Genomic DNA, 27913 nt, shown 5'->3' on the forward strand with positions numbered 1-27913 from the left:
TCATTTGAGGACGTCGACGAGCGCCTGCCGGTCGCAGGCGGCGGCCAGGTCGAGGGGCGTGTGGCCCCAGCGGTCCCTGGCGTGGCGGTCGGCCCCCGCGGCCAGCAGCAGGCGCGCCACCTCTGCGCTGGGGTTGGCCACGGCCCAGTGCAGCGGCGTCATCAGCAGCTGGTCGCACGCGTTCACCTCCGCGCCCGCGGCCAGCAGCAGCCGCGCCAGCTGCGCGCCGGCCCGCGCCGCGGCGCCGTGCAGCGGCGTGCGCTGCGACTGGCTGCGGGCCCCCGCGTCGCCCCCCGCGTGCAGCAGCCACCGCGCCGCCTTCTCGCCGTCGCCCTCGGCCGCGCAGTGCAGCGCCGTCCGCCCCCACCTGTCGCGGGCGTCCACCGCCGCCCCCGCAGCTAGCAGCGTCCGCAGCTCCCCGACGTCGTCCAGGCCCGCCGCCTCGTGCAGTCTCTCTGTCAAGTTGGCACCGACTCTCTCTTCCGACACTGTCCTGCAAAATGACAGATTTTACACTGTTGCTGATACTATGTACCAGGTGTACCGGTATGCATGAGCGCTAAGATACAAATGTGTCGATAGGGAACATTTGTTCAGGTTCAGCGATGGCGGAGGGTCTGGCGTGTTGCTTGAAACACCCCAGGTATCACTTGCTGCATCCGCTGACTCAGCCGCCGTGGCACCTTTTAGTGTAACCGGCGCGTTGGAGCCGCCCTGCCCTCAGGGTGAGTGGCAGACTGCAACGTGTTCGCGTCGCTCGAGGTGGAAGGTCAATGTGGCGGCTGTCCGGCTGGCCTCGCCCATTCATCCTGTCAGTGGGCATGTGACCGCTCCTTCAGCAGGGCCTGAGCAGGCACACGGGTGCAAAGGCTTGCTGGTTATTGGGAGCTCGAACATTAGGCAGGTGATGGAGCTCCTTAGGGAAATAGTATACAGGGCTCGAAGGAATTCCAATATGCACTCGGTTTGTCTGCTGGGGGGGGGGGGGGGGGGGCGCTCATTCAAGATGTGGAGGCGGCCTTGCCTGTGGCTATCGAGCGTAGTTGCTCAAGTCGGCATCAGTGATGCCTGTCACTTGGGTTCTGAGGCGATCCTCAGTTCGTACAGGCGGCTGGCGGATTTGGTGAAGACCGCTGGCCTCACACGCGGGGTACAAGCAGAGCTTTCTATTTGCAGTATCGCTGCCAGAGTGGATCGGGGTCCTTTGGTTTGGAGCCGAGTGGAGGGTCTCAACCAGAGGCTTCGTCGACTCTGTGACGGTCTTGGCTGCAGATTTCTAGACTTGCGCTATTGGGTGGGGAATTGTAGGACGCCCCTAGACAGGTTAGGGGTGGACTACACAAAGGAAGCGGCTACTCAGGTAACAGAGTACTTGTGGCGTGCACATGGTTTTTTTTTTTAGGTTAGGCAGTAGTGCGAGGTGTCCTGATGAACACTCACCAGTCGACGTGCAGGCATGGAAATCAGGAGCGCTCTGTGTAAAGACACTTGAGCTATTAAGATATTATCAGTAAATTTTCAGAGTATTCGAAATAAAGTTCTTGAATTTACTGCCCTCCAGGAAGCGTGTGGAGCGCAAATTATTTTCGGAACTGAGAGCTGGCTGAACCCTGAGATAGTAAGTTCTGAAATATTTAGTGAGGGTTGGAACGTGTATCGGAAAGAGAGTTTAGACACCGTAGGAGGTGGTGTCTTCATTGTAGTTGACAAAAATATTGTGTCTACTGAGCTCGAAGTTGAGTGTGATTGTGAAGTTATCTGGACACGTTTAAGAGGGCTAGGAGAGATAAAGTTAATTGATGGGTGTTATTACCGGCCACCAGGTTCCACCGTGATAGTTCTAGAATCATTCAAAGGGAGTCTACACTCTGTATTACAAAAGTACGCGGATTATACTATATTAGTCGGAGGCGACTTGAACCTACCTAGTATAGACTGGGATGTCTATGGATTCATTACAGGTGGTACAGACAAGCAGTCATGTGAATTACTTTTGAACACATCAAAAAACTATCTTGAGCACCTAAATCGACAGCCAACACGTAATGGAAATATTTTAGATCTGGTAGCCATCTACAGACCAGACGTCATCGACTGTGTCAGTGTTGAGACAGGGATTAGTGATCATGATGTTGTCATTACGACTATGGTTACGAAAGTTAAAAAGTCGGTCAAGAAGGCTAGGAGAGGATTCTTACTAGAAAGAGCAGATAAGCAGTTGTTAGCATCCCACTTAGTAAATGAATCGACTTCATTTACTTCCGGTACGATGGACGTGGAAGAATTATAGGCAAATTTAAAACACATTGTAAATCACGCATTGGACAAGTATGTGGCGAAAAAGTGGGTTACGGACGAAAAAGACCCACCATGGTTTAACAGCACAATTCGGAGAATGCTCAGGAAGAAAAGACAGTTGCACTTGCGGTACAAGAGAGATCGGGAGAATGAGGACAGACAAAACTTAGTAGAGATTCGTGCTGCTGTAAAAAGAGCGATGCACGAAGCATTCAACCACTACCACCGTCATACCTTACCAAAAGGTTGCTGAAAAACGAAGGAAATTCTGGTCTTACATAAAATCGGTAAGCGGGTCGAAGGCTTCCATCCAGTCACTCACTGATCAGTCTGGCCTGGCTACAGCAAAACGAAAACTGAAATTTTAAATTTAGCATTTGAGAAATCTTTCACGCAGGAGGATCGTACAAACATACCACCGTTTGAGTCTCGTACAGATTCTCGTATGGAGGACATAGTGATAGACATCCATGGGGTTGTGAAGCACCTGCATGGGTTGAAAATAAAGAAATCGCCAGGTCCTGATGGGATTCCAATTTGATTTTACGGAGAGTACTCTACTGCGTTGGCTCCCTACTTAGCTTGCATTTATCGCTAATCTCTTGCCCAATGTAAAGTCCTGAGCGACTGGAAATAAGCGCAGGTGATGCCTGTATAGAAGAAGGGTAGAAGGACGGATCCTCAAAATTACAGGCCAATATCCTTAACATCGGTTTGTTGCAGGATTCTCGAACACATTCTCAGTTCGAATGTAATGAATTTCCTTGAGACAGAGTCGATGCATCAGCACGGCTTTAGAAAGCATCGGTCCTGCGAAATGCAACTCGCCCTTTTTTCACATGATATCTTGCGAACCATGGATGAATGGTATCAGACAGATGCCATGTTCCTTGACTTCCGGAAAACGTTTGACTCGGTGCCCCACTGCAGACTCCTAACTAAGGTACGAAAGTATGGGATTCGTTCCCAAATATGTGAGTGGCTCGAAAACTTCTTAAGTAATAGAACCCAGTACGTTGTCCTCGGTGGCGGGTGTTCATCGGAGGTGAGGGTATCATCTGGAGTGCCCAGGGAAGTGTGGTAGGTCCGTTGTTGTTTTCTATCTACATAAATGATCTTTTGGATAGGGTGGATAGCGATGTGCGGCTGTTTGCTGATGATGCTGTGGTGTTCGGGAAGGCGTCGTCGTTGAGTGACTGTAGGAGGATACAAGATGACTTGGACGGGATTTGTGATTGGTGTAAAGAATGGCAGCTAGCTCTAAATGTAGATAAACGTAAATTAGTGCAGATGAATAGGAAAAAGAATCCTGTAATGTCTGAATACTCAATTAGTAGTGTAGCGCTTGACACAGTCACGTCGATCAAATATTTGGGTGTAACATTGCAGAGCGATATGAAGTGGGACAAGCATGTAATGGCAGTTGCGGGGAGGCGGATAGTCGTCTTCGGTTCAATGGTAGAATTTTGGCAAGATTTGGTTCATCTGTAAAGTAGACCGCTTATAAAACACTAATACGACCTATTTTCGAGTACTACAACTCAGAGGCGGGATGCTAGATTTGTTACTAGTAGGTTTGATCACCACGCGAGTTTTACGGAAATGCTTCAGGAACTCGGGTGGGTCTCTAGAGGAAAGGAGGCGTTCTTTTCGTGAATCGCTACTGAGGAAATTTAGAGAACCAGCATTTGAGGCTGACTGCAGTGCAGTTTTACTGCTGCCAACTTACATTTCCCTGAAGACCACAAAGATAAGATAAAAGAGATTAGGGCTCGTACAGAGGCATATAGGCAGCCATTTTTCCCTCATTCTGTTTGGGAGTGGAACAGGGAGAGAAGATGCTAGTTGTGGTACGAAGTACCCTCCTCCACGCACCGTATGATGGATTGCGGAGTATGTATGTAGATGTGGATGTCGATACGATGTACACATTGATCAGCCAGAACATTATGATCACCGACATACTATAGACACAAACTCTTCCAGGAGATAGCAGCGTCTCTTGGCGAGGAATGACTGCCACTCAGAGACACCCGCGGTGAATTTAGTATCACTGAGCGTACTGTCCGTATACAGGGTGCTCCATTGATAGTGACCGGGCCAAACATCTCACTAAATAAGCATCAAACGAAAAAACTACAAAGAACGAAACTCGTCTAGCTTGAAGGGGGAAACCAGATGGCGCTATGGTTGGGCCTCTAGATGGCACTTCCATAGGTCAAACGGATATCAACTGGGTATTTTTAAATAGGAACCCCCATTTTTTATTATGTATTCGTGTAGTACATAAGGAAATGTTTTAGTTGGACCACTTTTCTCGCTTTTTGATAGATTCCTGTTGAAGAGACGGCAGAACCACGGGGATAACAGCCTGTGAAATGTAGGGGGCACTGGTTACTTTAACCTGCACAATAAAAAAAAGTGACCGCGAGTTGTATAACTGATGGCCCCTGCACCATGTGTTGTGGACGAATGCACTTCGGAATAGGCGGCTTACCAGATCTACGCCATATACTCATACGTGTATGTCCATGACTTGCATATAGGCATTAAATAATGTCATCACTGCCGACAACAGAGCGCCATTACGCTTTCCAGCCGACTCTCTCATGACACGTGAATAACCATGCTTTGTGGTGTCGTTGTCTCAATGTTAGCTTGCTCAGATGCATACGTCATCTTAGTTTCAAATAACTTCCGGGAATTCAGCCAGGTAACACTTTCAGCGACCGCCGATATTTCCGCGGGAGAACACCCCTCCATTTTCAAGGCAAACTGCAAAGGACAGGCGACGTACATGCAAATTTAAAAGCTCGGTTCTCGGACTGAAGCAGGAAAGATAACACACACCGAACACTAGTGCCACCAAAGATGACCAAAGTCAGAGCTATCAATAGTGAGATTATGAGTTCGCAGGTGAGGTAGCATTGACTCTGTCCTCTTAGTGCTGCTGCAAGAGGCGGCCGTTTTCTCCGAGCGGTTCTAGGCGCTTCAGTTTGGAACCACGCGATCGCTACAGTCGCAGGTTCGAATCCTGCCTCGGGCATGGATGCGTGAGATGTCCTTAGGTTAGTTAGGTTTAAGTAGTTCTAAGTTCTAGGGGACTGATGACCTCAGATGTTAAGTCCCCTTAGTGCTCAGAGCCATCTGAACCATTTTGAGCTACTGCAAGAAGACGGCCCCCAACGGTCCCTGATGGCACAGTTGGTACAACTTGTGTCCCGATTGTGTCCGTGGATGATGTTTAGTCGGCTATCAGTACTCACATGATGCATCTACGTACACATGTACATCTACATACATTTGTCGCAAGCCACTTACAGTATGCAGCGGAGGAAACTCTGTAAAACTACTAGTGCCGGCCATGGTGGGCGTGCGGTTCTAGGCGCTTCAGTCCAGAACCGCGTGGATGCTACGGTCGCAGGTTCGAATCCTGCATCTGGCATGGATGTGTGTGGTGTCCTTAGGTTGGTTAGGTTCAAGTAGTTCTAAGTTCTAGGGGACTGATGACCTCAGATGTTGACTCCCATAGTACTCAGAGCCATTTGAAAACTACTAGTCACTTCCTTTACTCTTCCACTCGTAAACAGAGCGAGGAAAAAACGGCTGTCTATATGCTTCCGTATGAGCAATAAGTTCTAGTATCTTATATTCGTGGCTCCTACGCGTTGGCGGCAGCAGAATCGTTCTGCAGTCAGCTTCAAACGCCGGTTCTCTAAATCTTTTCAACAATGTGCCTCGAAAAGAACATCGCCTTCCCTCCAAGGATTCCCATTTGCGTTCCCGAAACGTCTACGTGTTACTAGCCTGATATTCGAATATACCGACAATAAATCTAGCATGAATCTTCTGAAATGCTTAGAAATCTTCCATCAATCCAATCCGGTGCGGATCCAAAGCACACGAGCAGAACTCAAGAATAGGTCGCACTAGCGTCCTAAATGCGGTCTCCTTTACGTATGTACCACGCTTGCCTAAAATTCTCGCAATAAACCGAAGTCGACCATTCGCCTATCCTTCCACAATCCTCGGACGCTCGGTCAATTCCTTATCGCTTTGTAACGTTACGCCCAGATATTTAAACGACGTGACCATGTCAAGCAGGACACTATTAATGTTGTATCCGAACATTACGAGTATGTTTTTCCTGCTCATCAGAATCGACTTGCATTTTTCTAGATTGCTAGTTACCATTCATCTCACCAAACAGAAATTTTTTGTAAGACATCTTGTATCTTCTTATAGTCACTCAACTTCGATACCTTTCCGTACATCACAGCATCGTCAGAAAACAACCACCCACCTTGTCCACTAGATAAAATACTAAATGTCGTGTGACTAGCGCCTCCTGTCGGGTAAACTGTTCGCCGGGTGCAAGTCATTCGATTTGACGCGTCAATGGGGATGAAATGATGATGGTAAGGACAACACAACACCCAGTCCCTGAGTGGAGAAATACTCCGACCCAGCCGGAAATCGAACGTGGGCCCTTAGGATTGAAATTCTGTCACGCTGACCACTCAGCTGCTGGGGGCGGACGTCCGCCAGATCATTTCTGTATATATAAAATTATAGTGATCCTATATCCTATCACACTTCCCTGGCGCTCTCTTGACGATACCCTTGTCTCTGACGAGCCCTAGCCGTCAAAATCAACATACTGTCCAATTACTTAAGAAATCTTCAAACCAGTCACGTCTGGGAACCTATTCAATATGCTCATACTTTCGTTAAGAGCCTGCAGCGGGGCACTGCCTAAGAAGCTTTTCGGAAATCTAGAAATTTATTACCTTCCTGCGGTCCTTCATCCACAGTTCGCAGCAGGACATCTGAGGAAAGGGAAAGCTGAGTTTCGCAAGAGCCATGCTTTCTAAAACCGTACTGATTCGTGGATATAGGCTCCTCGGTCACGAGGAAATTTACTATATTCGAACTGAGAATATGTACAAGAATTCTGCAACAAACCGATGTTAAGAGTATTGGTACGTAATTTTGTGGGGCCGTTGTTTGACTCTTCTTAGGTACAAGACTCACCTGTGCTTGCGGCTTTGTGCTGGGAGAGAGTTTCGCAATAACTGCAAGCTAAGTAAGGGGTCAGCCCACCCGGTTGGCCGTGCGGTCTAACGCACGGCTTTCCGGGCGGGAAGGAGCGCCTGGTTCCCGGCACGAATCCGCCCGGCGTATTGTGTTGAGGTACGTTGAGCTGGCCAGTCTGTGGATGGGTTTTAGGCGGTTTTCCACCTACCTCGGCAAATGCAGGCTGAATCCCCTTCTTCCACCTCAGTTACACTGTTCGGCGATTGCTGCGCAAACACGTTCTCCAAGTACGAGTACACCACCATTACTCTACCACGCAAACATAGGGGTTACACTTGTCTGGTGGGAGACGTTCCCTGGGGGGGGGGAGTCCATTGGGGGCCGAACCGCACAGTAACCCTGAGTTCGGAGTGGGGCGGTGGAGGGGTGAAGTGGACTGCGGTGGTCGTCGTGGGGTTGCGGACCACTGCAGCTGCGGCGGGGACGGAGCCTCTCCGTCGTTTCTAGGTCCCCGGTTGACATAACATAAGGGGTCAATGCCGCCGAGTACTCTTCGTCAAACGGAACTGGCATTCCACTCGGGCCAGGCGACTCATTTCTTTTTAACTTTTTTAGTTATTTCTCTACGCCAGGGATGCTTATTACAATGTCATCCGTTCGGGAGTTTGTTCGATGGTCGGACAGCGGTATGTTTGAACGATTCTACATTGGGGCCTGGACTACGCAGGCGTCCAGAACCTGGTCGACGGGTGTGTGAATGGTCCGCAGACCATTGCTGAAAGCAGCAACGCAAACTTGTGCACTATGCCCAACATGCACAGCAGTCCATCGGTACAGTCCATCAAGGTTCCTGCCGGCGCTCAGTGTGACCCCTTTCAAATGGTTGAAATTGTTCAATAGGAGTTCGCACTCGTCGGTGGGGCACGACTGTACTCCAGAATGAATGTTGCAAACACTCTTCACCTAGAAACTTGACAAGTTACTGCCTACAGTGTCAAAGCAGTGACAGCACAGACAGGGTTCCTCAACGCCATCTGATCGCTAATGACAGTGACAAATGAATCACCACCGAGCGAGGTGGAACAGTGTTTAGTACACTGGACTCGCATTCGGGAGGACGACAGTTCAATCCCGCGTCCAGCCATCCTGTTTTATGTTTTCCGTGATTTCCCTTAATCGCTCCAGGCAAATGGTAGGATGGTTCCTTTGAAAGGGCACGGCCGACTTCCTTCCCTGTCCTTCCGTAATCCGATGAAACCGGTGACCTCTCTGTTTGCTCTCTCCCCTAAAAACAGCGCAACGCAAATGAATTACTAACACTGCAGCCCCTCAGCATGCGTGAATTACATCCTGGTGCGGCTGACAAACCCTTCGGCAACGTATTTTTAGCTGCTTCTCAGGCCATGTACGGCAAGAATACTACTAACACTGTAGTGACTTAAAACGCCCTCACTGATAACTTTTGCACATTCTTTCCACCTTTTCTAGGTGGATCTGATGATCTAACTTATCTATTCTTGTCATTAAATAAAGAAGAAAGTGGCTATTATAGACTTTTTTGCATTTATAAGTGTTCTACGTTCACTCAAAAGCGTACACCACAGAAAGGCGCAGCAAAATGATTCTATTGCCTGGGGTTTCATGTGATGGCAATGCGCACCGTCCCATCACCCGCTTCTTACCTGCACGTCAATATTTTGTGCCGGGTTATAATATAATAAATGTAGGAAAAACACAACAGATGCAGACACAGAATTCGAACCTGCCGGAAGTCGCTGTGCCAGATGGTGCTCCTGCCGAGGCCACGAGACTGCATATCCGCACAGCGGTTTCGGTGTTGTTACGCAGTGCAGCCTTCCAGCCGTCCGTGGCCATGACTTCGGTGATGTGCCGCCTGATGAAGTCGACGGCCACGGTCTCCAGCAGGGGACAACAGTGGGTCGCGGCGAGCACGGCGGTGGCGGCCGCGTTCTCCACGCCGAGCCTCTTGACGGATTCGAGCTCGGCGTGCTTCTTGAGGACGGGCAGGCCGAACACGTGGGCCGCCATCAGCATGCTATCGGAGAGAGCCTCCGGCGGAGGCAGGCGGTCAGTGTACAGGAAGTTCAGCAGCCTCCGAAGCGTGCCCTCCTCTACGTCGTGTACGTGGAGGCAGCCGTCGGAAGCGTCCTCCAGCATGCTGGAGAAGACTGGGCTGCGGGAGCGCAACAGCGCGCTGTGGGCTGGAAGGCGAGAGCCGCCCACCAACAGGCAGACGTCAGAGAAGTCTGCGGACTCCAGCAGTGCGGACAGGTCGGCCGCCAGCGTGCCTCTGCCGTCCCGCAGCCGTCTCGTCGCAGCACTGCAAACATACTGCTGGTATTGTAAAATCTAAGCAATCGAGGCCGGAAACGTCATTAAAATACTAGCCGAGGACCCGGCGTTACCGTATTAAATCCAATCTCTATGAGTCCATCTCCTTCTTTTCCCGTTCTCTCCCCATCTCGTCCTCCCTCCTCTCTCTAACTTCTCATCCCCCGCTATGTCGATCTTCTCCTGCACCTCTGTCCATCTGCTCCTCCCTCCCATATCTCCACTCCTCTATCACCTCCTTCTCACCACTAAATCCATCTCCTATTCCCCTCCTCTTCCCCTAAGACCATCTCCTCCTCCACCCCTCTCTTTTCACCTCCTCTTCCCCCTCTCTTTTATTCATATTCTCCTCTCTCCTCTTTCTGTTCATCTTCTTCTCTTCCCTATCTCTGTCCATTTCCTCCACCCCCTCTTTGTCCATCTCCTTCCTCCTCTATATCTTCCTCCCCCTGTCTATCTCCCCCCTCCTTGTCTCTGCCTGTTCATCTTCTCCTTCCCTTTCTCATTCTGTCTTACCATTTCATTCCAATAGCAGTTTTTTTTTTAATCATCAGTCTTTTGACTGGTTTGATGCGCCCCACCACGAATTCCTCTCCTGTGCCAACCTCTTCATCTCAGACTAGCACTTGCAACTTATGGCCTCAATTATTTGCTGGATGTATTGCAATCTCTCTGAGGTTCTTACCCCAATTTATTATTTCCAGACAGTAACTAAGATTTATGCCAAATCTGGTTCAAATCTATCCAAGGATTTAGGAGGAGCTTCTTGCCTGTGACTTTGCCCATGTACACAAGTGCCACTTTTTTTTGAGCTATCGGTCCTCTGACTGGTTTGATACAGCCCGCCACGAATTCCTCTCCTGCGCTAACCTCTTGGTTTCAGAATAACTCTTGCACCCTACGTTCTCGTTTATTTGGTTTTGATTTTTAAGAAATTGATAAGCTTCCACGCAAACTGATTCATTGTCGAATAAGGGAGGTTTGCCAAGCAAAATTTTAATGCTCTACTTTATCAGTATTTAACAGAGACTGAAGTTAGATGACAAGCATCTTCCTTAGCGCCCAAATTAAAACCCATTCAGTTTTACTTCGTCCTCTCTCTGATTAAAAAGACTGGAGTTTACTAACCTCTATGGTATCTCTATATGGCTTATTATAGTATCCGCTTGGGGGAGCCAATACCTGAGTCATATCACATGATGATGTTTGGTTTGTGTGGCGCTGAACTGCACGGTCATCAGCACCCGTACAAAATCCCAATCTTAGCGCAGTCCAATGTAGTGGCTTGCAAGAATGACGATGAAATGATGAACAACACAAACGCCAATCTCCAAGCAGAGAAAATCACCAACCCTGCCGGGAACTGAGCCAAGGACCCCGTGATCCAGAGGAAGCAAAGCTAGCCACTTTTTTTGTTGTTGATCTCATTTTTTTAGTTATTGTTCATTTTGCTTGTTCGCTGCGGGCATCTCATGACACTAGTTGCAGTTCATCATTGACTCACTAACTCATTTTTTTAAATTACAGATGGCAGCTAACCCTCTGACCGAACACGCTGAGCTACCGTGCCGGCATCGCTAGACCACGAGCAACGAACGTCATATACCATCGAGTCCGGTGTTCTACTGGCTGCAAAGCACGTTCCGCCACAGCTGATCTGTCGTTACTTCCTTTCTAGAGTCGCCCTTTGTGTTTCTCTTGTCGTTTTCTGAATGTTGCGTAGTAGTAAGCATGCAACCGTCTCCCTGCTGCCCAGTATCCTGTAAATTGCCATCCCTGACTTATTTTAAGTGTTGGTGAGTTTGTCGATTAAGGCGGTATTCCTTTTCATCAAGATCTTATCGCTGTAATCTATAAATCCACCTGAAAGATACAGGAACTCTTAAACTCTGTCAAGGATACTCGCAAGCCGCAAAGAAAAAGGAGGAACTTAAAGATACTTAACTGTGGAGACGTGTTCGTTGCTAAAATAAAGCTCGAAAACTGGCAAAGAATACAAAGGCAACTGTAGATGGACAGAGAAAGACGGATCAACTTGGGCGGAATGTGCTTTGCATCTAGGAGACCAGCGGGTTCGAGGTGATATTACTTAGGTACTGGGAGCCACAAGAGGACACTGTGAAAGGCTATACAGTGAGGCCGTAGAGGTTAATAAACACCCCACTCACTTTAACCGAAAGGAGGAAGGTGTGAAACTTGATGGTATCGAGATTCCAGTGCTGAAGAAGACGTGTGCCTGTCTTCCACCAGGGCATGATAGCAATAACGGACGACAGATACAGACAACGCCCAATTGCGTCGGTTTTTCAAGACATGTGACGTCTTATCTCCGCGCGGGAGTATGCTGAAACTAAATTTTACTTAGCCAGTAGTGAGCAAGAGTGTACATCAGATCTTCGTAAAACGGCAGACTTTCTTGAAAATATCGTCCGCAGAGGGCGACGAAACGTTGGGTTTCAACAAGAAAAGCATCCGCCCATGGCATAATAGCTTGGAATATTTTAATAAGTGTATCATCTGAATGTATCATGTCATGTTCCAACCAGTAACAAGACCGTCTGGTTTGCCATGTAACCTTTCCTAGTAAGGAATATTCACCATAGGCAAATAGGACACTCTTCGTTGTGTTACAACAAAAATTTTCATAGAACACGTGGAACTAGTAACGCACCTTCACGTGTGTATCTCGGAAACGAGACAGTTCTATGAAATCATATGACATTATTAAAGTTGACGAAGGTGTGACCAATGATTTATAAGAAACATTATCAACATTGTAACTACGTAATAAGTAATTTAACGTTCACGTGCGCAGTCCATTATTATTAAGCTTGGACGAAACAATTTCATGAATATGGTCCTTTCAAATGGATTTTAGAAACCAAGCAACTTTGACGAATTTAAGTGACACTACTCAATGTTACCATTTCGAATCAACAGAACAGTTAATTCCTTCTCTCACTGTTCGATGTTTTACGAAAGATACAATTTTATCATGGTGGGTATAATTTTCATCAAAGCTTTAAAATCATCATACCAGTTTGTTTTTCAAATTATAATTTTTTCAGAACTACTGCGAGATTAACTTTAAAGAGTTCGTGACACTGACTTGTGTTACGGCTTCCTAGCAGATTAAAACTATGTGCTGGGCCGGGACTCTAAACTGAGACCTCTACCTTTCGTGAGCAAACGATCTAGCTACTTTTTTCCGTTCTTGTCTATCTGTTTCACCGTCATTTTGCATTACCAGTTCTGTGCGGAAGTCGCGGGAAATCTCTTTTATTGATGAAAACTTCACTTAGTTTTCTTTAAATTTTTTATTACAGAAGATGCCGCGCTGAGCCTACACCAATTGAGAATCCAAGCACGACTCACTACCGCCCTCAAAAGGCAAAGATCCAGTCCTGGGCCAGCACAGTTTTAATCTGCTAGGAAGTTTGCCATCAGTGCACGATCCGATGTAGAGTGAAAATCCACTCTGGAAGCTTATCTGTGTACTGGAGTACGTATTACTGAAGCAGGCACCGTGTTTTTTTTGGTGAGTTGGAATTTTCCTTTCTCTGGAGCAATGCTTCCACTGTAAAATTATGGCTAATACCCTATGGTATTAAACGGCCTCCTCCCTCCTCTCAGTATATTGCCACTTTTCATATCCTCGAGCCCCATCTCCCCACTGGAGACGATCAGTATACAGCACTGCCGATCACGCACACTGATGGCCAATGGCTGATTCTTTGGTCTGTGGATTGCAGCTCTCTCTCAGATATTAAAAAATGTTTACAAACAAATTATGTCTTTCATGGCATATATTCCAGTAATCGCTTATTATTCAAGTCTTCAACAAAAATTTTAAAACGTACTATTGAGAAGTAATTAACCGTTTGAGTAGCAGTGGATATCTAATGCTACACTGAATCACCTCTACGAATGTGGTGCACTGTGGCAGTCACTTAAAGCGTTCAATGCAACCGTCGACGCTGAGATTGTGCTACATGTTTTTAGGAATTTGTGGCGTGTCTTTTTTTTTTTTAGATCATTGGCCATGAAAGTTATTGTATCTAAAGTTTCTGTAACGTTGTACTACAACTGTTATGGGTGGTTTCGAAATGAAAAACGGTATGTACTTTTGACGTAAATGTATTACATTTTCGGTCTGTTTTTGTTTGTTACTTAGGACTATAACTTGTTTTAGGCATCATGAGTTTATGGAAGTTTCGAGATGTGGGACTGTCTCTATGAAAAATGCGAAATTGCTTTTAGATATATGACATGAAATGAAGGGTGGTTGAAAATTGTATGTCCCTGTGGTTCCGAAAGAAACCACAACTTTAAAACAATTGATTGTTTACTTTTTGCCAATTTATTCTTTTATTCTTTGCTTATTATGATAATAAAGGATAAATTTGCGAAAAATTTTAAAATTGTATTCGAAGTGAAACCAACACCTTAAAATACACTCCTGGAAATTGAAATAAGAACACCGTGAATTCATTGTCCCAGGAAGGGGAAACTTCATTGACACATTCCTGGGGTCAGATACATCACATGATCACACTGACAGAACCACAGGCACATAGACACAGGCAACAGAGCATGCACAATGTCGGCACTAGTACAGTGTATATCCACCTTTCGCAACAATGCAGGCTGCTATTCTCCCATGGAGACGATCGTAGAGATGCTGGATGTAGTCCTGTGGAACGGCTTGCCATGCCATTTCCACCTGGCGCCTCAGTTGGACCAGCGTTCGTACTGGACGTGCAGACTGCGTGAGACGACGCTTCATCCAGTCCCAAACATACTCAATGGGGGACAGATCCGGAGATCTTGCTGGCCAGGGTAGTTGACTTACACCTTCTAGAGCACGTTGGGTGGCACGGGATACATGCGAACGTGCATTGTCCTGTTGGAACAACAAGTTCCCTTGCCGGTCTAGGAATGGTAGAACGATGGGTTCGATGACGGTTTGGATGTACCGTGCACTATTCAGTGTCCCCTCGACGATCACCAGAGGTGTACGGCCAGTGTAGAAGATCGCTCCCCACACCATGATGCCGGGTGTTGGCCCTGTGTGCCTCGGTCGTATGCAGTCCTGATTGTGGCACTCACCTGCACGGCGCCAAACACGCATACGACCATCATTGGCACCAAGGCAGAAGCGACTCTCATCGCTGAAGACGACACGTCTCCATTCGTCGCTCCATTCACGCCTGTCGCGACACCACTGGAGGCGGGCTGCACGATGTTGGGGCGTGAGCGGAAGACGGCCTAACGGTGTGCGGGACCGTAGCCCAGCTTCATGGAGACGGTTGCGAATGGTCCTCGCCGATACCCCAGGAGCAACAGTGTCCCTAATTTGCTGGGAAGTGGCGGTGCGGTCCCCTACGGCACTGCGTAGGATCCTACGGTCTTGGCGTGCATCCGTGCGTCGCTGCGGTCCGGACCCAGGTCGACGGGTACGTGCACCTTCCGCCGACCACTGGCGACAACATCGATGTACCTCACGCCCCACGTGTTGAGCAATTCGGCGGTACGTCCACCCGGCCTCCCGCATGCCCACTATACGCCCTCGCTCAAAGTCGGTCAACTGCACATACGGTTCACGTCCACGCTGTCGCGGCATGCTACCAGTGTTAAAGACTGCGATGGACCTCCGTATGCCACGGCAAACTGGCTGAGACTGACGGCGGCGGTGCACAAATGCTGCGCAGCTAGCGCCATTCGACGGCCAACACCGCGGTTCCTGGTGTGTCCGCTAGAAGAACAGTGTAGCCGTTCACATAATGCAGAGACGAAGTGATTTATCTGGCGAACAATAGGGATATTATTGGACTTAAGGCCAGGGGCGGAAGCATTTTGGAAATGGCTGTTAACTGTTCACATGCTGCCGCGTTAAAGTATATCGTATACATACTAAGATGGTATCTGTTATTTCGGACATGTCAGAAAGAACAGATACCATTTTAGTATATATATAGTTATGGCTCACCGGCCACTTGACGATCTTCTTCTTCTGTGCGGTTGCAGAAACAGTGTCCGAACTCTTACGGGAATTGGCAACGCGCCGTGAGTAATGAGTATGATGGGCGTGGGCACTACGAATGTAGTGCGGGACAATACGTTGAGAATGTGGGTTACGCGGGAGGCGTGCCAGAGATAAATCCTTGCAGTCGCTCTATCCTCTGTGCCCTCGGTAGCTCAGATCGATAGAGCGTCTGCCATGTAAGCAGGAAATCCCAGGTTTGAGTCCCGGTCGGGGCACACATTTTTATATGTTCCCGTTGACGTACGTCAACGCCTGTAAGCAACTAAGGGTTTTCATTTCCAGTGGTACACCATGGGCCATAGATGACAGAGGTGAACAAGGGCTGCAGAGATAAGTACGGGCGAATAGACGTGCAGCTATCGAGCAGTCCAGATCAACCAAGGGGCTACAAACTGTGACTCCCCAACAAATGTTCAGCGAACGTTGCTGGACGTTCGCAGCAGGCGCCTGGTTCATTGTAGCTATTGTTAATCGACGGCGAATGATGGATTTAGCAATTTGCCATCTGTCTGATGGAACAAAAGGCGTGATTCATCTGAAAAGGCCACCTGTCGCTATTTAGTTGACGTTCAGTCGTGGTCAACTGGACTTCAACTAAGTGGTAACAGGTGGCCTTTTCAGATGAATCACGCTTTAAGCTCCTTCGGACAGATGGCCGTTGACGTGGACTGCGTGAAACGTCTGAAAGGAAACATTGTGCAAGCAGGAGTAAGCGTTATGATCAGGGGAATCTTTTCGTTGAATCCTCTGGGTGACATCGTCATTCGGGAAGCCACAATGGATCAACGAAGTGAGTATCTATCAGTTTGTTTTTACCGGCACAATGGCATCTACCAGCTGGACAATGCAATGAGTCACACAGCTCGTGCTGTACACGCGTGGTTCGAAGAGCACCAGTATGAGGTTAGCATGCTCCTCTGATCACTAGTCTCTCCGTATTAAAACCCAATTATCAGACAACCCGAATCAAGCTGTTTGTGACATGGATGCTTAGGCGAGAAACCTAGCGCAGCGAACTACGGCACTGGAACCGCTATGGCTGCACATCCCTGTCGATACCTTCTAGAACCTCACTGACTCTCTTCCTGCACTGTAAGAGATGGTTATTCAGCTTTTGGCAAGTCATCACATTGCTGTAATTGGACAGTGTAAAACAACAGAACATGTAGGAAGCGCTATTCTCATTAATAAATACGACTTCAATGCGAAAAATTGCGCAATTAAGTACATCATTGAAGATTTTATTCGATTTTCATTAATGTTTCATATTACTACTGTGATCGACTATATATGTAAGATCCATCTAAATAGTATTCGGAAGTGACGTGCTCGCATAACAACAAAACAACTTATTTTACGGAAATTGTATGCTGTCATATTTGCACCAATGATGAACGAGAATTAATATACATAAGGACCTAACCAATATGGCTTAGTTAGTGAATTTCAGAAATATAATTATAACCTTCTTTGCTTCGGTACATAAAAAATATCGACCCTATACAGAAGAGCTTTGCAACAACTGCTCTAAAATAACATACTCCTAAAATTACGAAGAACTATTTTCAATTTATTTTGTGAAAATTATATGCAGTCGTAGGAGCAAAAACATACATGACATGATGTACTGTTAACGACTGCTCTATAAAGTAAGTTATAATCCCTCTAGTAGATCTTGGGATATGAATTATTCTTGCGATAAATGCGTAAGTGATACTAATGCACCTAAAGCGAATCGATACGTTGTAGCTAACTGGAAATGGCTTAAAGCCGAAACTGTACAATCTTACATCAAATAACGAAATTTCAGCTGAAGGCATCAGAAAATCATTTTAAAAAAAGTCAACGGTTCTGTTGGTCCTTGTTGTTGCAAGTAGCAGAAAGTGAAAGTCATGTGGAGATTGGCAGGACGCCTCGAGTAAGTCTTCTTAAAGCCAATAAGAGCTTTACTCCTTAACAGTCCAAAACCTGTATTATAAGGAGCTGATCGGGATTTCAAGGCGCAACCTTATGACTAAGTACTACCTTTTCGAAAACCATCACCTGATATTAACAGGTCCAAAAAAAGTTGTTTGTAAGTTCTGTAATACATTATTGAAAAATATAATTTGGTTTGACATTGACTCAGATCGTTTAATTATAAGCTGTGCCTGTCCTAACGTTCATACATCTTACATAGTAACACTCTCCTCTCACTAGGGGGTACCGTAAGCGACAGGCTATTATGACCACAAACAATAAGAATATCCTTCGTAATCAATAAATGGAAATCGTGAGTTAGACTATCAGGTGTGCCTTGATAGCTCAGGCGATAAGAGTACTGTGTACGGAAGTCTCGATTCCTGTCTGTCAAGGAAGTGTGATTATTAAGAAACATGCAAATTCCACCCGTAACGGGACAGGTGGACAGACTCTAATATACGGTACAATAATGTCACGCATGACAGGGTGGTCTACAGCGTGCGAACATAAAAGTATTCATTGTAATTTTAATAATGAGCAGCCTCAGATGCACCGTTTACCTAGAATTTCAGTCGGGATAAACCAACCTTCTTCAGAATAACAGTATCTACCGTTTTTCCATAGTAGACATCGTCAAGCTAAAACCGCAAATCCATAAATTATCGTCAGACTATAAAACTTATCTGGCACTGCCTCGGCTCCACTTCGCGACCGCGATGCGACAGACACGAGTGCTGTACTGGGAGTGAGTTCACTATGGACAAACGGCAGATCCTGTTATTCTGAAAAAGGTTGGATTATCCCGACTAAAACCTAGGTAAATTCTAGGTAAACGGTGCAACTGAGGCTGCTCATTATTAAAATTAATTATTATTAAAATAAATATTTATACAGTTGCTGACAGGGACGCGAAATGTGGAAGATATAAAAGTATTCGATCAAAAGTATCCGGACTTAACGACAGTTTAGGCTCTTGAGAGTTGTCCGAATGCCACTGTAGAAATGTTAGCTCATTCTTCGTCAAGGGTCAAGACCAGAGATGGTAGTGCTATTAACTTCGTAAATTATTTGAAATGTGTCTCATTGTGTTCAGGACGGGACTGCGGGTTGGCCAGTCCACTTTAGGAATGATATTGTCCACAAATCGCACATACTGCTTTATGACAGGTTGCATTGTATGCTGGAAGAAATAATCACCGTCTCCAAATCGATCCTCTCCTGTGGGCAGTACACAACGCCGTCAAAGGTGTCCATCTCCTTCCGCGTTTAACCATTTCTTAAGCGCAATAAGGTGAGCACATACTAACCACGAAAAACATCATCATTCCGCAACACCATCTCTTCTGTACTTGGCTACCGGCACTACACATTAGGTAGCCATTCGTCAAACCCAAATCCATCAATCAGAGTGCCACAGAACATCATTCCAAATCACTCGTTTCCAGTGGTGCACTGGCCCGTTGCATCCCACCTTACACCACAGCGAACATCGCTTAGAATGACTACAGCAATGTTTGTCTTTTGAGGAGCTACTCGACCGTTATACCGCATTCTTCCTACTCATAGACATAGTTATTATGCTAGCTGGACTGCTGGTGCCACTTTGGAACTCATGAGCATTCGTTCGGCTAACTTCATGCAATTTTTTACAACAAATTTCCGCAATTCCCGACTGTTTTTGCCCGTCAGTGTCTAAGGTGTGCCTGGTTTTGGTTCAGGTGTGGTTCCTCCTTCGCATTTCAACATCAGAATCACATCGCAAACAGTCAACTTGTGCAATTTTGAAAGGGTCGAAGTGTCTACGTCGATATCTATATCGACGTCTACGTAGATACTTCAAATGTTCAAATGTGTGTGGAATCTTATGGGACTTAAATGCTAAGGTCATCAGTCCCTCAGATTACACACTACTTAACCTAAATTATCCTAAGGACAAACACACACAGACACACCCGTGCCCGAGAGAGGACTCGAACCTCCGCCGGAATCAGCCGCACAGTCTATGACTGCAGCGCCGGAGACCGCTCGGTTAATCCCGCGCGGCTACGTATATACTCAGCAAGCCATCGTACGGTGCTTGGCGGAGGATACCCTGTACCGCTGTGAATCAGTACCTTTCCTGTTCCATTCAAAAATAGAACCAGGGAAAAAAGACTGTCTGTATGCATTTTCGTGATACTTACTCGAAATGTTTGTTGGCGGCAGTAGAGATCGTTCTGCAGTCAGCTTCAAATGCCGGTTCTCTAAATTTTCTCAATAGTGTTTCTCGAAAAGGACCACGCCTTCCCTCCTTCCAATGAGTTCCCGAAGCATCTCCGTAACACTTACATGTAGTTCGAACGTACGGGTAACAAATCTAGCAGCCCGCCTCTGAACTGCTTCGATGTCTTCTTTCAGTCCGATCTGGTATGTGTCCCAAACACTCGACCAGTACTCAAGAATAGGTCACACCAGTGTCCTATAAGCGGTTTCCTTTAACAAGTGAACCACTCCATGCTCATTCCGTTTCATATCGATTTGCAACGTTACACATACATACACATACATACATACACACACACCCACACCCACACACACACACACACACACATATATATATATATATCCCCCATGAACCATGGACCTTGCCGTTGGTGGGGAGGCTTGCGTGCCTCAGCGATACAGATGGCCGTACCGTAGGTGCAACCACAACGGAGGGGTATCTGTTGAGAGGCCAGACAAACGTGTGGTTCCTGAAGAGGGGCAGCAGCCTTTTCAGTAGTTGCAGGGGCAACAGTCTGGATGATTGACTGATCTGGCCTTGCAACATTAACCAAAACGGCCTTGCTGTGCTGGTACTGCAAACGGCTGAAAGCAAGGGGAAACTACAGCCGTAATTTTTCCCGAGGGCATGCAGCTTTACTGTATGATTAAATGATGACGGCATCCTCTTGGGTAAAATATTCCGGAGGTAAAATAGTCCCCCATTCGGATCTCCGGGCGGGGACTACTCAGGAGGATGTCGTTATCAGGAGAAAGAAAACTGGCGTTCTACGGATCGGAGCGTGGAATGTCAGATCCCTTAATCGGGCAGGTAGGTTAGAAAATTTAAAAAGGGAAATGGATAGTTTAAAGTTAGATATAGTGGGAATTAGTGAAGTTCGGTGGCAGGAGGAACAAGACTTCTGGTCAGGTGACTACAGGGTTATAAACACAAAATCAAATAGGGGTAATGCAGAAGTAGGTTTAATAATGAATAGGAAAATAGGAATGCGGGTAAGCTACTACAAACAGCATAGTGAACGCATTATTGTGGCCAAGTTAGATACGAAGCCCACACGTACTACAGTAGTACAAGGTTATATGCCAACTAGCTCTGCAGATGACGAAGACATTGAAGAAATGTACGATGAAATAAAAGAAATTATTCAGATAGTGAAGGGAGACGAAAATTTAATAGTAATGGGTGACTGGAATACGAGTGTAGGAATAGGGAGAGAAGGAAACATAGTAGGTGAATATGGATTGGGGCTAAGAAATGAAAGAGGAAGCCGCCTAGTGGAATTTTGCACAGAGCACAACTTAATCGTAGCTACACTTGGTTTAAGAATCATGAAAGAAGGTTGTATACATGGAAGAACCCTGGAGATACTAGAAGATATCAGATAGATTATATAATGGTAAGACAGAGATTTAGGAACCATGTTTTAAGTTGTAAGACATTTCCAGGGGCAGATGTGGACTCTGACCACAATCTATTGGTTATGACCTGTAGATTAAAACTGAAGAAACTGCAAAAATGTGGGAAATTAAGGAGATGGGACCTGGATAAACTGAAAGAGCCAGAGGTTGTACAGAGTTTCAGGGAGAGCATAAGGGAACAATTGACAGGAATAGGGGGAAGAAATACAGTAGAAGAAGAATGGGTAGCTATGAGGGATGAAGTAGTGAAGGCAGCAGAGGATAAAGTAGGTACAAAGACGAGGGCTGCTAGAAATCCTTGGGTAACAGAAGAAATATTGAATTTAATTGATGAAAGGAGAAAATATAAAAATGCAGTAAATGAAGCAGGCAAAAAGGAATACAAACGTCTCAAAAATGAGATTGACAGGAAGTGCAAAATGGCTAAACAGGGATGGCTAGAGGACAAATGTAAGGATGTAGAAGCTTATCTCACTAGGGGTAAGATAGATACTGCCTACAGGAAAATTAAAGAGACCTTTGGAGAGAAGAGAACCACGTGTATGAATATCAAGAGCTCAGATGGCAGCCCAGTTCTAAGCAAAGAAGGGAAGGCAGAAAGGTGGAAGGAGTATATAGAAGGTTTATACAAGGGCGATGTACTTGAGGACAATATTATGGAAATAGAAGAGGATGTAGATGAAGACGAAACGGGAGATACGATACTGCGTGAAGAGTTTGACGGAGCACTGAGGGACCTGAGTCGAAGCAAGGCCCCCGGAGTAGACAACATTCCATTAGAACTACTGACGGCCTTGGGAGAGCCAGTCATGACAAAACTCTACCAGAGACAGGCGAAATACCCTCAGACTTCAAGAAGAATATAATAATTCCAATCCCAAAGAAAGCATTTGCTGACAGATGTGAAAATTACCGAACTTTCAGTTTAATAAGCCACGGCTGCAAAATACTAACGCGAATTCTTTACAGACGAATGGAAAAACTGGTAGATGCAGACCTCGGGAAGGATCAGTTTGGATTCCGTAGAAATGTTGGAACAAGTGAGGCAATACTGACCTTACGACTTATCTTAGAAGAAAGATTAAGAAAAGGCAAACCTACGTTTCTAGCATTTGTAGACTTAGAGAGAGCTTTTGACAATGTTGACTGGAATACTCTTTTTCAAATTCTAAGGGTGGCAGGGGTAAAATACAGGGAGCGAAAGGCTACTTATAATTTGTACAGAAACCAGATGGCAGTAATAAGAGTCGAGGGGCATGAAAGGGAAGCAGTGGTTGGGAAAGGAGTGAGACAGGGTTGTAGCCTCTCCCCGATGTTATTCAATCTGTATATTGAGCAAGCAGTAAAGGAAACAAAAGAAAAATTTGGAGGTATTAAAATTCATGGAGACGAAGTAAAAACTTTGAGGTTCGCCGATGACATTGTAATTCTGTCAGAGACAGCAAAGGACTTAGAAGAGCAGTTGAACGGATGGACAGTCTCTTGAAAGGAGGATATAAGATGAACATTAACAAAAGCAAAACGAGGATAATGGAATGTAGTCAAATTAAATCGGGTGATGCTGAGGGAATTAGATTAGGAAATGAGACACTTAAAGTAGTAAAGGAGTTTTGCTATTTAGGAAGTAAAATAACTGATGATGGTCGAAGTAGAGAGGATATAAAATGTAGACTGGCAATGGCAAGGAAAGCGTTTCTGAAGAAGAGAAATTTGTTAACATCGAATATAGATTTATGTATCAGGAAGTCGTTTCTGAAAGTATTTGTTTGGAGTGTAGCCATGTATGGAAGTGAAACATGGACGATAAATAGTTTGGACAAGAAGAGAATAGAAGCTTTCGAAATGTGGTGCTACAGAAGAATACTGAAGATAAGGTGGATAGATCACGTAACTAATGAGGAGGTATTGAATAGGATTGGGGAGAAGAGAAGTTTGTGGCACAACTTGACTAGAAGAAGGGATCGGTTGGTAGGACATGTTTTGAGGCATCAAGGGATCACAAATTTAGCATTGGAGGGCAGCGTGGAGGGTAAAAATCGTAGAGGGAGACCGAGAGATGAGTACAATAAGCAGATTCAGAAGGATGTAGGTTGCAGTAGGTACTGGGAGATGAAGCAGCTTGCACAGGATAGAGTAGCATGGAGAGCTGCATCAAACCAGTCTCAGGACTGAAGACAACAACAACATATATATATATATATATATATATATATATATATATATATATATTCGACTTGCTGTGTCAAGCAGGAAACTAATAATACTATATCCCAACATTACGGGTTTGTTCTTTCTACTCTCCCGCATTAACTTACAATTTTCCACATTTAGGGCTAGCTGTCATTCATCATACAAACTGAAAATTTTGTCTAAGTCGTCTTGTATCTTTCCACAATCACTGAACTTCGACACTTTACCGCACACTATAACATTACCAGCAAACAATCGCAGTTTGTTGCTCACTCAGTCCGCCAAATGATTTATGTATATAAAGAAAAACAGCGGCCCTATCACACTTCCCTGGGGTACCCCTGACTATATCGCTGTCTCTGATAAACACTTGCCGTCCGACAACAACATACGGGTTTCTATTACTTACGAAGTCTCCGAGCCACTCGCATATCTGGGAACTTATTCCATATGCTCGAACCTTCGTTAACAGCCAGAGTGGGACACACTGCCAAAAGCTTTACGGAAATCTAGAAATACGACATCTGTTTCCCTTTCCCTTCATCCATAGTTCACAGTGTACAATATGAGAAAAGGGCCAGCTGATTTGCGCACCAGCGATGCTTTCTAAAGCCATGCTGATTCGCGGACTAGCCCTCTCAGTGTCAAGAAAACGCATTATATTGGAAATGAGAATATATTAAAGGATTATGCAGTAAACCAAAGTTCTTCTATCCTTCTTATCTACTGGAGTCACATGCGTTTCTTTCCAGTCGCTTGAGATGTTGTGCTTGAGGAGAGACTCACGATAAATACAGGCTAGTTGTGGGGTAACGCCGTAAAGTGCTCTTTGTAAAACTGAATTAGGATTTCATTCGAGCTGCTGATTTATTTGCTTTGAAATGTTTCAGTGTTTCTCTACGCCAGCGATGCTTATATCATGTCGTCCATATGGGAGTGTGTCCGGTAGTCAAATGATGGTATGTAGGATTCTCCTGAGTGAACGATGTCTTGAACATGAAATTTAAAGTTCAGTTTTCGTTTTGCTGTCTTCAGCTGCCACTCAGACTGGCCAATAAGGGGTTGAATGGAAGCCTTAGACCTGCTTAGCGATTTTGCAGGATCAGAATTTTCTCGAGTTCTTCTCTGACAGATCTTTTGCTAAGGTGTGACGGTGGTGGCTGCTGTATGTTTCGCCCATAGATCTTTTCACAGACGCACTAATCTCTACTAATATTCGCTCGTTGTCATTAGTACGTTCTCTTTTGAACCGAGAGGGCAGGAGTCTGTGCTTCAGATCTTTTCACAGACGCACTAATCTCTACTAATCTTCGCTCGTTGTCATTAGTGCGTTCTCCTTTAATCGAGAGTGCAGCAGTCTCTGCTTCAGATCTTTTCACAGACGCACTAATCTCTACTAATCTTCGCTCGTTGTCATTAGAGCGTTCTCTTTTGAACCGAGAGTGCAGCAGTCTCTGCTTCCTCTGCATCTTCCGAATTTCGTTATTAAACCACGGTGGATCCATCCCATACTTCATCCCCTGCTTATTACTCATATAACCGTCTAGACCACGATCTACAATGTGCTTAAACTTTGCCTGTAATTCCTCTACGTCCATCTTACAGGAAATAAGTGATGTCAGCCGGCCGCGGTGGCCGTGCGATTCTGGCGCTGCAGTCCGGAACCGCGGGACTGCTACGGTCGCAGGTTCGAATCCTGCCTCGGGCATGGGTGTGTGTGATGTCCTTAGGTTAGTTAGGTTTAAGTAGTTCTAAGTTCTAGGGGACTTATGACCTAAGATGTTGAGTCCCACAGTGCTCAGAGCCAAGTGATGTCAATTCACTGTCGGAGCGAGATATTAACGACTGCTTATCTAGCAGAAACACTCTCCTAGTCTTCTTGACTTCACTTTCGCAACCATACTTGCTATAAGGACGTCATGATTGCTAATCCCCGTTTCTATACTGACATTTTCGATAATGTCCAGCCTATTGTTTCTGAAAGTTCTAAGATATTTCCATCGCGTATTGACTGCCAATACTGCCAATCTAGCTGCTCAAGACAATTTTCAGAAAACGTGTTTATAAGTATTTCGCATTACTGTCTGTAACCCCCCCCCCCCCCCCTCCTCGCAAAGAGTCCAGTGTCCCTGTGGATTTGTTCCTCAGTTGACATGTAGTGACTAATCCACATTCGAAGTCACTGAGCTCTTCTGAGAGGCCCATTCTCGCGTTACTGCACCTCGACTGACAACACAATTCTTCCTGGGCCGGCTGCTGTGGCCGAACGGTTCTAGGCGCTTCAGTCTTGAACCGCGGTGCTGCTAAGGTCGCAGGTTAGAATCCTGCCTCGGGCGTGGATGTATGTGGTGTCCTTAGGTTAGTTAGGTTTAAGTACCGGTAGTTCTAAGGCTAGGGGGACTGATGACCTCTGATGTAGCCCCACAGTGCTTAGAGCCATTGAACCATTTAAAATATATATATATATATATATATATATATATATATATATATATATATATATATATATATATATATATATATATCTGCCTTCCTTTACGCTGGCGGGTCTGCCTCTGTTGTCACCTAGCAGTCAGTTCTGAGTTACACAGGGGTGGCCGGATACGTCTGATCAGATAGTGCACGTGTTAAGAGAAGGTGGCTTGGCTCACAATGGTACCATTCCTACCTGGTTTCTGTCTCACTGGCGGCTACGTCCGTCTTGCTGGAACTAAGTGATGTGAATTCACTAAGTGAGATACTAACGACTGCTTATATAGCAGAAACACTCTCCTAGTCTTCTTGACCGTTTTACTAACTTTGGCAACTATAATTGCTATAATGACGTCATGATTGCTAATCCCCGTTTCTATACTGACATTTTCGATAAAGTATAAGATATTTCCATCGCGTATTCACTGCCAATCTAGCTGCTCAAGAAAACTTTAAGAAAACGTGTTTATAAGTATTTCGCATTACTGTCTTTCTGTTCCTTCCCCCCCCCCCCTCTCCTCCTCCCCGCAATGAATCCAGTGTCCCTATGGCTAATCCACATTCGAAGGTATTGAGCTCTTCTGAGCGACCCATTACCCATTGTCGTGTTACTGCACCTCGACTGACAACCCAATTCTGCCTGGGCCGGCGGCTGTGGCCGAGCGGTTCTAGGCGCTTCAGTCCGGAACCGCGGTGCTGCTACAGTCGCAGGTTCGAATCCTGCTTCGGGCGTGAATGTGTGTGGTGTCCTTAGGTTAGTTAGGTTTAAGTAGTTCTAAGTTCTAGGGGACTGATGACCTTAGATGTCAAGTCCCATAGTGCTCAGAGCCATTTGAACCATTTTTTGAACACAATTCTTCCTGGGCCGGCCGTGTGGCCGAGCGGTTCTAGGCGCTTCAGTCTTGAGCTGCGCTGCTGCTACGGTCGCAGGTTTGAATCCTGCCTCGGGCGTGGATGTGTGTGATGTCCTTAGGTTAGTTAGGTTTAAGTACCGGTAGTTCTAAGTCTAGGGGGACTGATGACCTCTGATGTAGTCCCACAGTGCTTAGAGCCATTTGAACCATTTTTTAAAAATTCTTCCCGGCTCCCTTTACTCTGGTGGGTCCGCCTCTGTTGTCACCTAGCAGTCAGTTCTGAGATACACAGGGGTGGCCGGATACTTCTGATCAGATAGTGTAGGTATTAAGAGAGGGTGGTTTGGCTCACAATGGTACCACTCCTACCTGCTTTCTGTCTCACTGGCGGCTACAAGGCGACAGATTTCCGTAGCAGCATGGGTGTTCTTCTGCATCAGGTCTGTCCAGCCGGCAGTCCTCATGACCGCCGCATGATGGTTCTTGATGAAAGCGACCGCGGCGTTCGTCAGCGCGGTACAGTAGTTCTCCAGGGCGAGCCCTGCGACACTGGCCGCATTCTCCACCGTTATGTGCCGGACCGCTTGCTCTTCGCACATCTCCTTCAGCAGCGGCAGAGCGATCTTGTCAGCCGCGGCGAGCAAGTCGAGCGCCAAGTCGTCGATCCGCGGCGCTTTGTCGGTGTAGATGAAGTGGAGCAGCTGCCGCGCGACCTCTTCCTCCACGCCCAGGACTTGGACGCAGGCTCCGCGGCCCGCCTTCCGCAACATGGCGGCGAACACGGGACTGCGGGCCGCGAGGACGGGTGTGTGCGCGGGCAGGCGACAGCCGCCGGCCAGCAGCACCACGTCGGCGCCGCGGCCGGACTCCAGCAGACCGGCCAGGTCCTCCGACAGGCTGCGCTCCGACACCTGCCACTCCAACATCGCGGTCCTCCTGGAACACAGTTAGCCGCCACATTGCAGAACTCCAACGGGGTCATTTCATTTATCGTATATCTAAAAAATCTTGTTGTCGTTGT

General features: G+C 46.4%; 1 protein-coding gene across 1 annotated transcript; it reads right to left on the reverse strand.

Annotated features, from left to right (window-relative positions):
• On the reverse strand, positions 1-27818 carry LOC126285106 (poly [ADP-ribose] polymerase tankyrase-2-like). The gene is made up of 3 exons (XM_049984430.1): positions 27262-27818; positions 9098-9676; positions 1-493 (listed from the first exon to the last, which is right to left on the reverse strand). Exons 1-3 carry the CDS (start codon positions 27816-27818, stop codon positions 1-3), a joined length of 1629 nt encoding a protein of 542 aa, XP_049840387.1.
• Between the last annotated feature and the right edge of the window lie 95 nt (positions 27819-27913).

Source organism: Schistocerca gregaria, chromosome 8 (genome assembly GCF_023897955.1).
Source record: "Schistocerca gregaria isolate iqSchGreg1 chromosome 8, iqSchGreg1.2, whole genome shotgun sequence".
NCBI classification, from domain to species: Eukaryota; Metazoa; Arthropoda; class Insecta; order Orthoptera; family Acrididae; genus Schistocerca; species Schistocerca gregaria.

Excerpts from the sequence above, each read along its gene's own strand:
- LOC126285106 (XM_049984430.1), bottom strand. The coding sequence starts at position 27,818 with ATGTTGGAGTGGCAGGTGTCGGAGCGCAGCCTGTCGGAGGACCTGGCC. Across the intron at positions 9,677-27,261 it reads GCCAGTGAGACAGAAAGCAG|TGCTGCGACGAGACGGCTGC; the intron begins GTAGGAGTGGTA and ends GTATGTTTGCAG. Across the intron at positions 494-9,097 it reads GGCACAGCGACTTCCGGCAG|GACAGTGTCGGAAGAGAGAG; the intron begins GTTCGAATTCTG and ends GTCATTTTGCAG.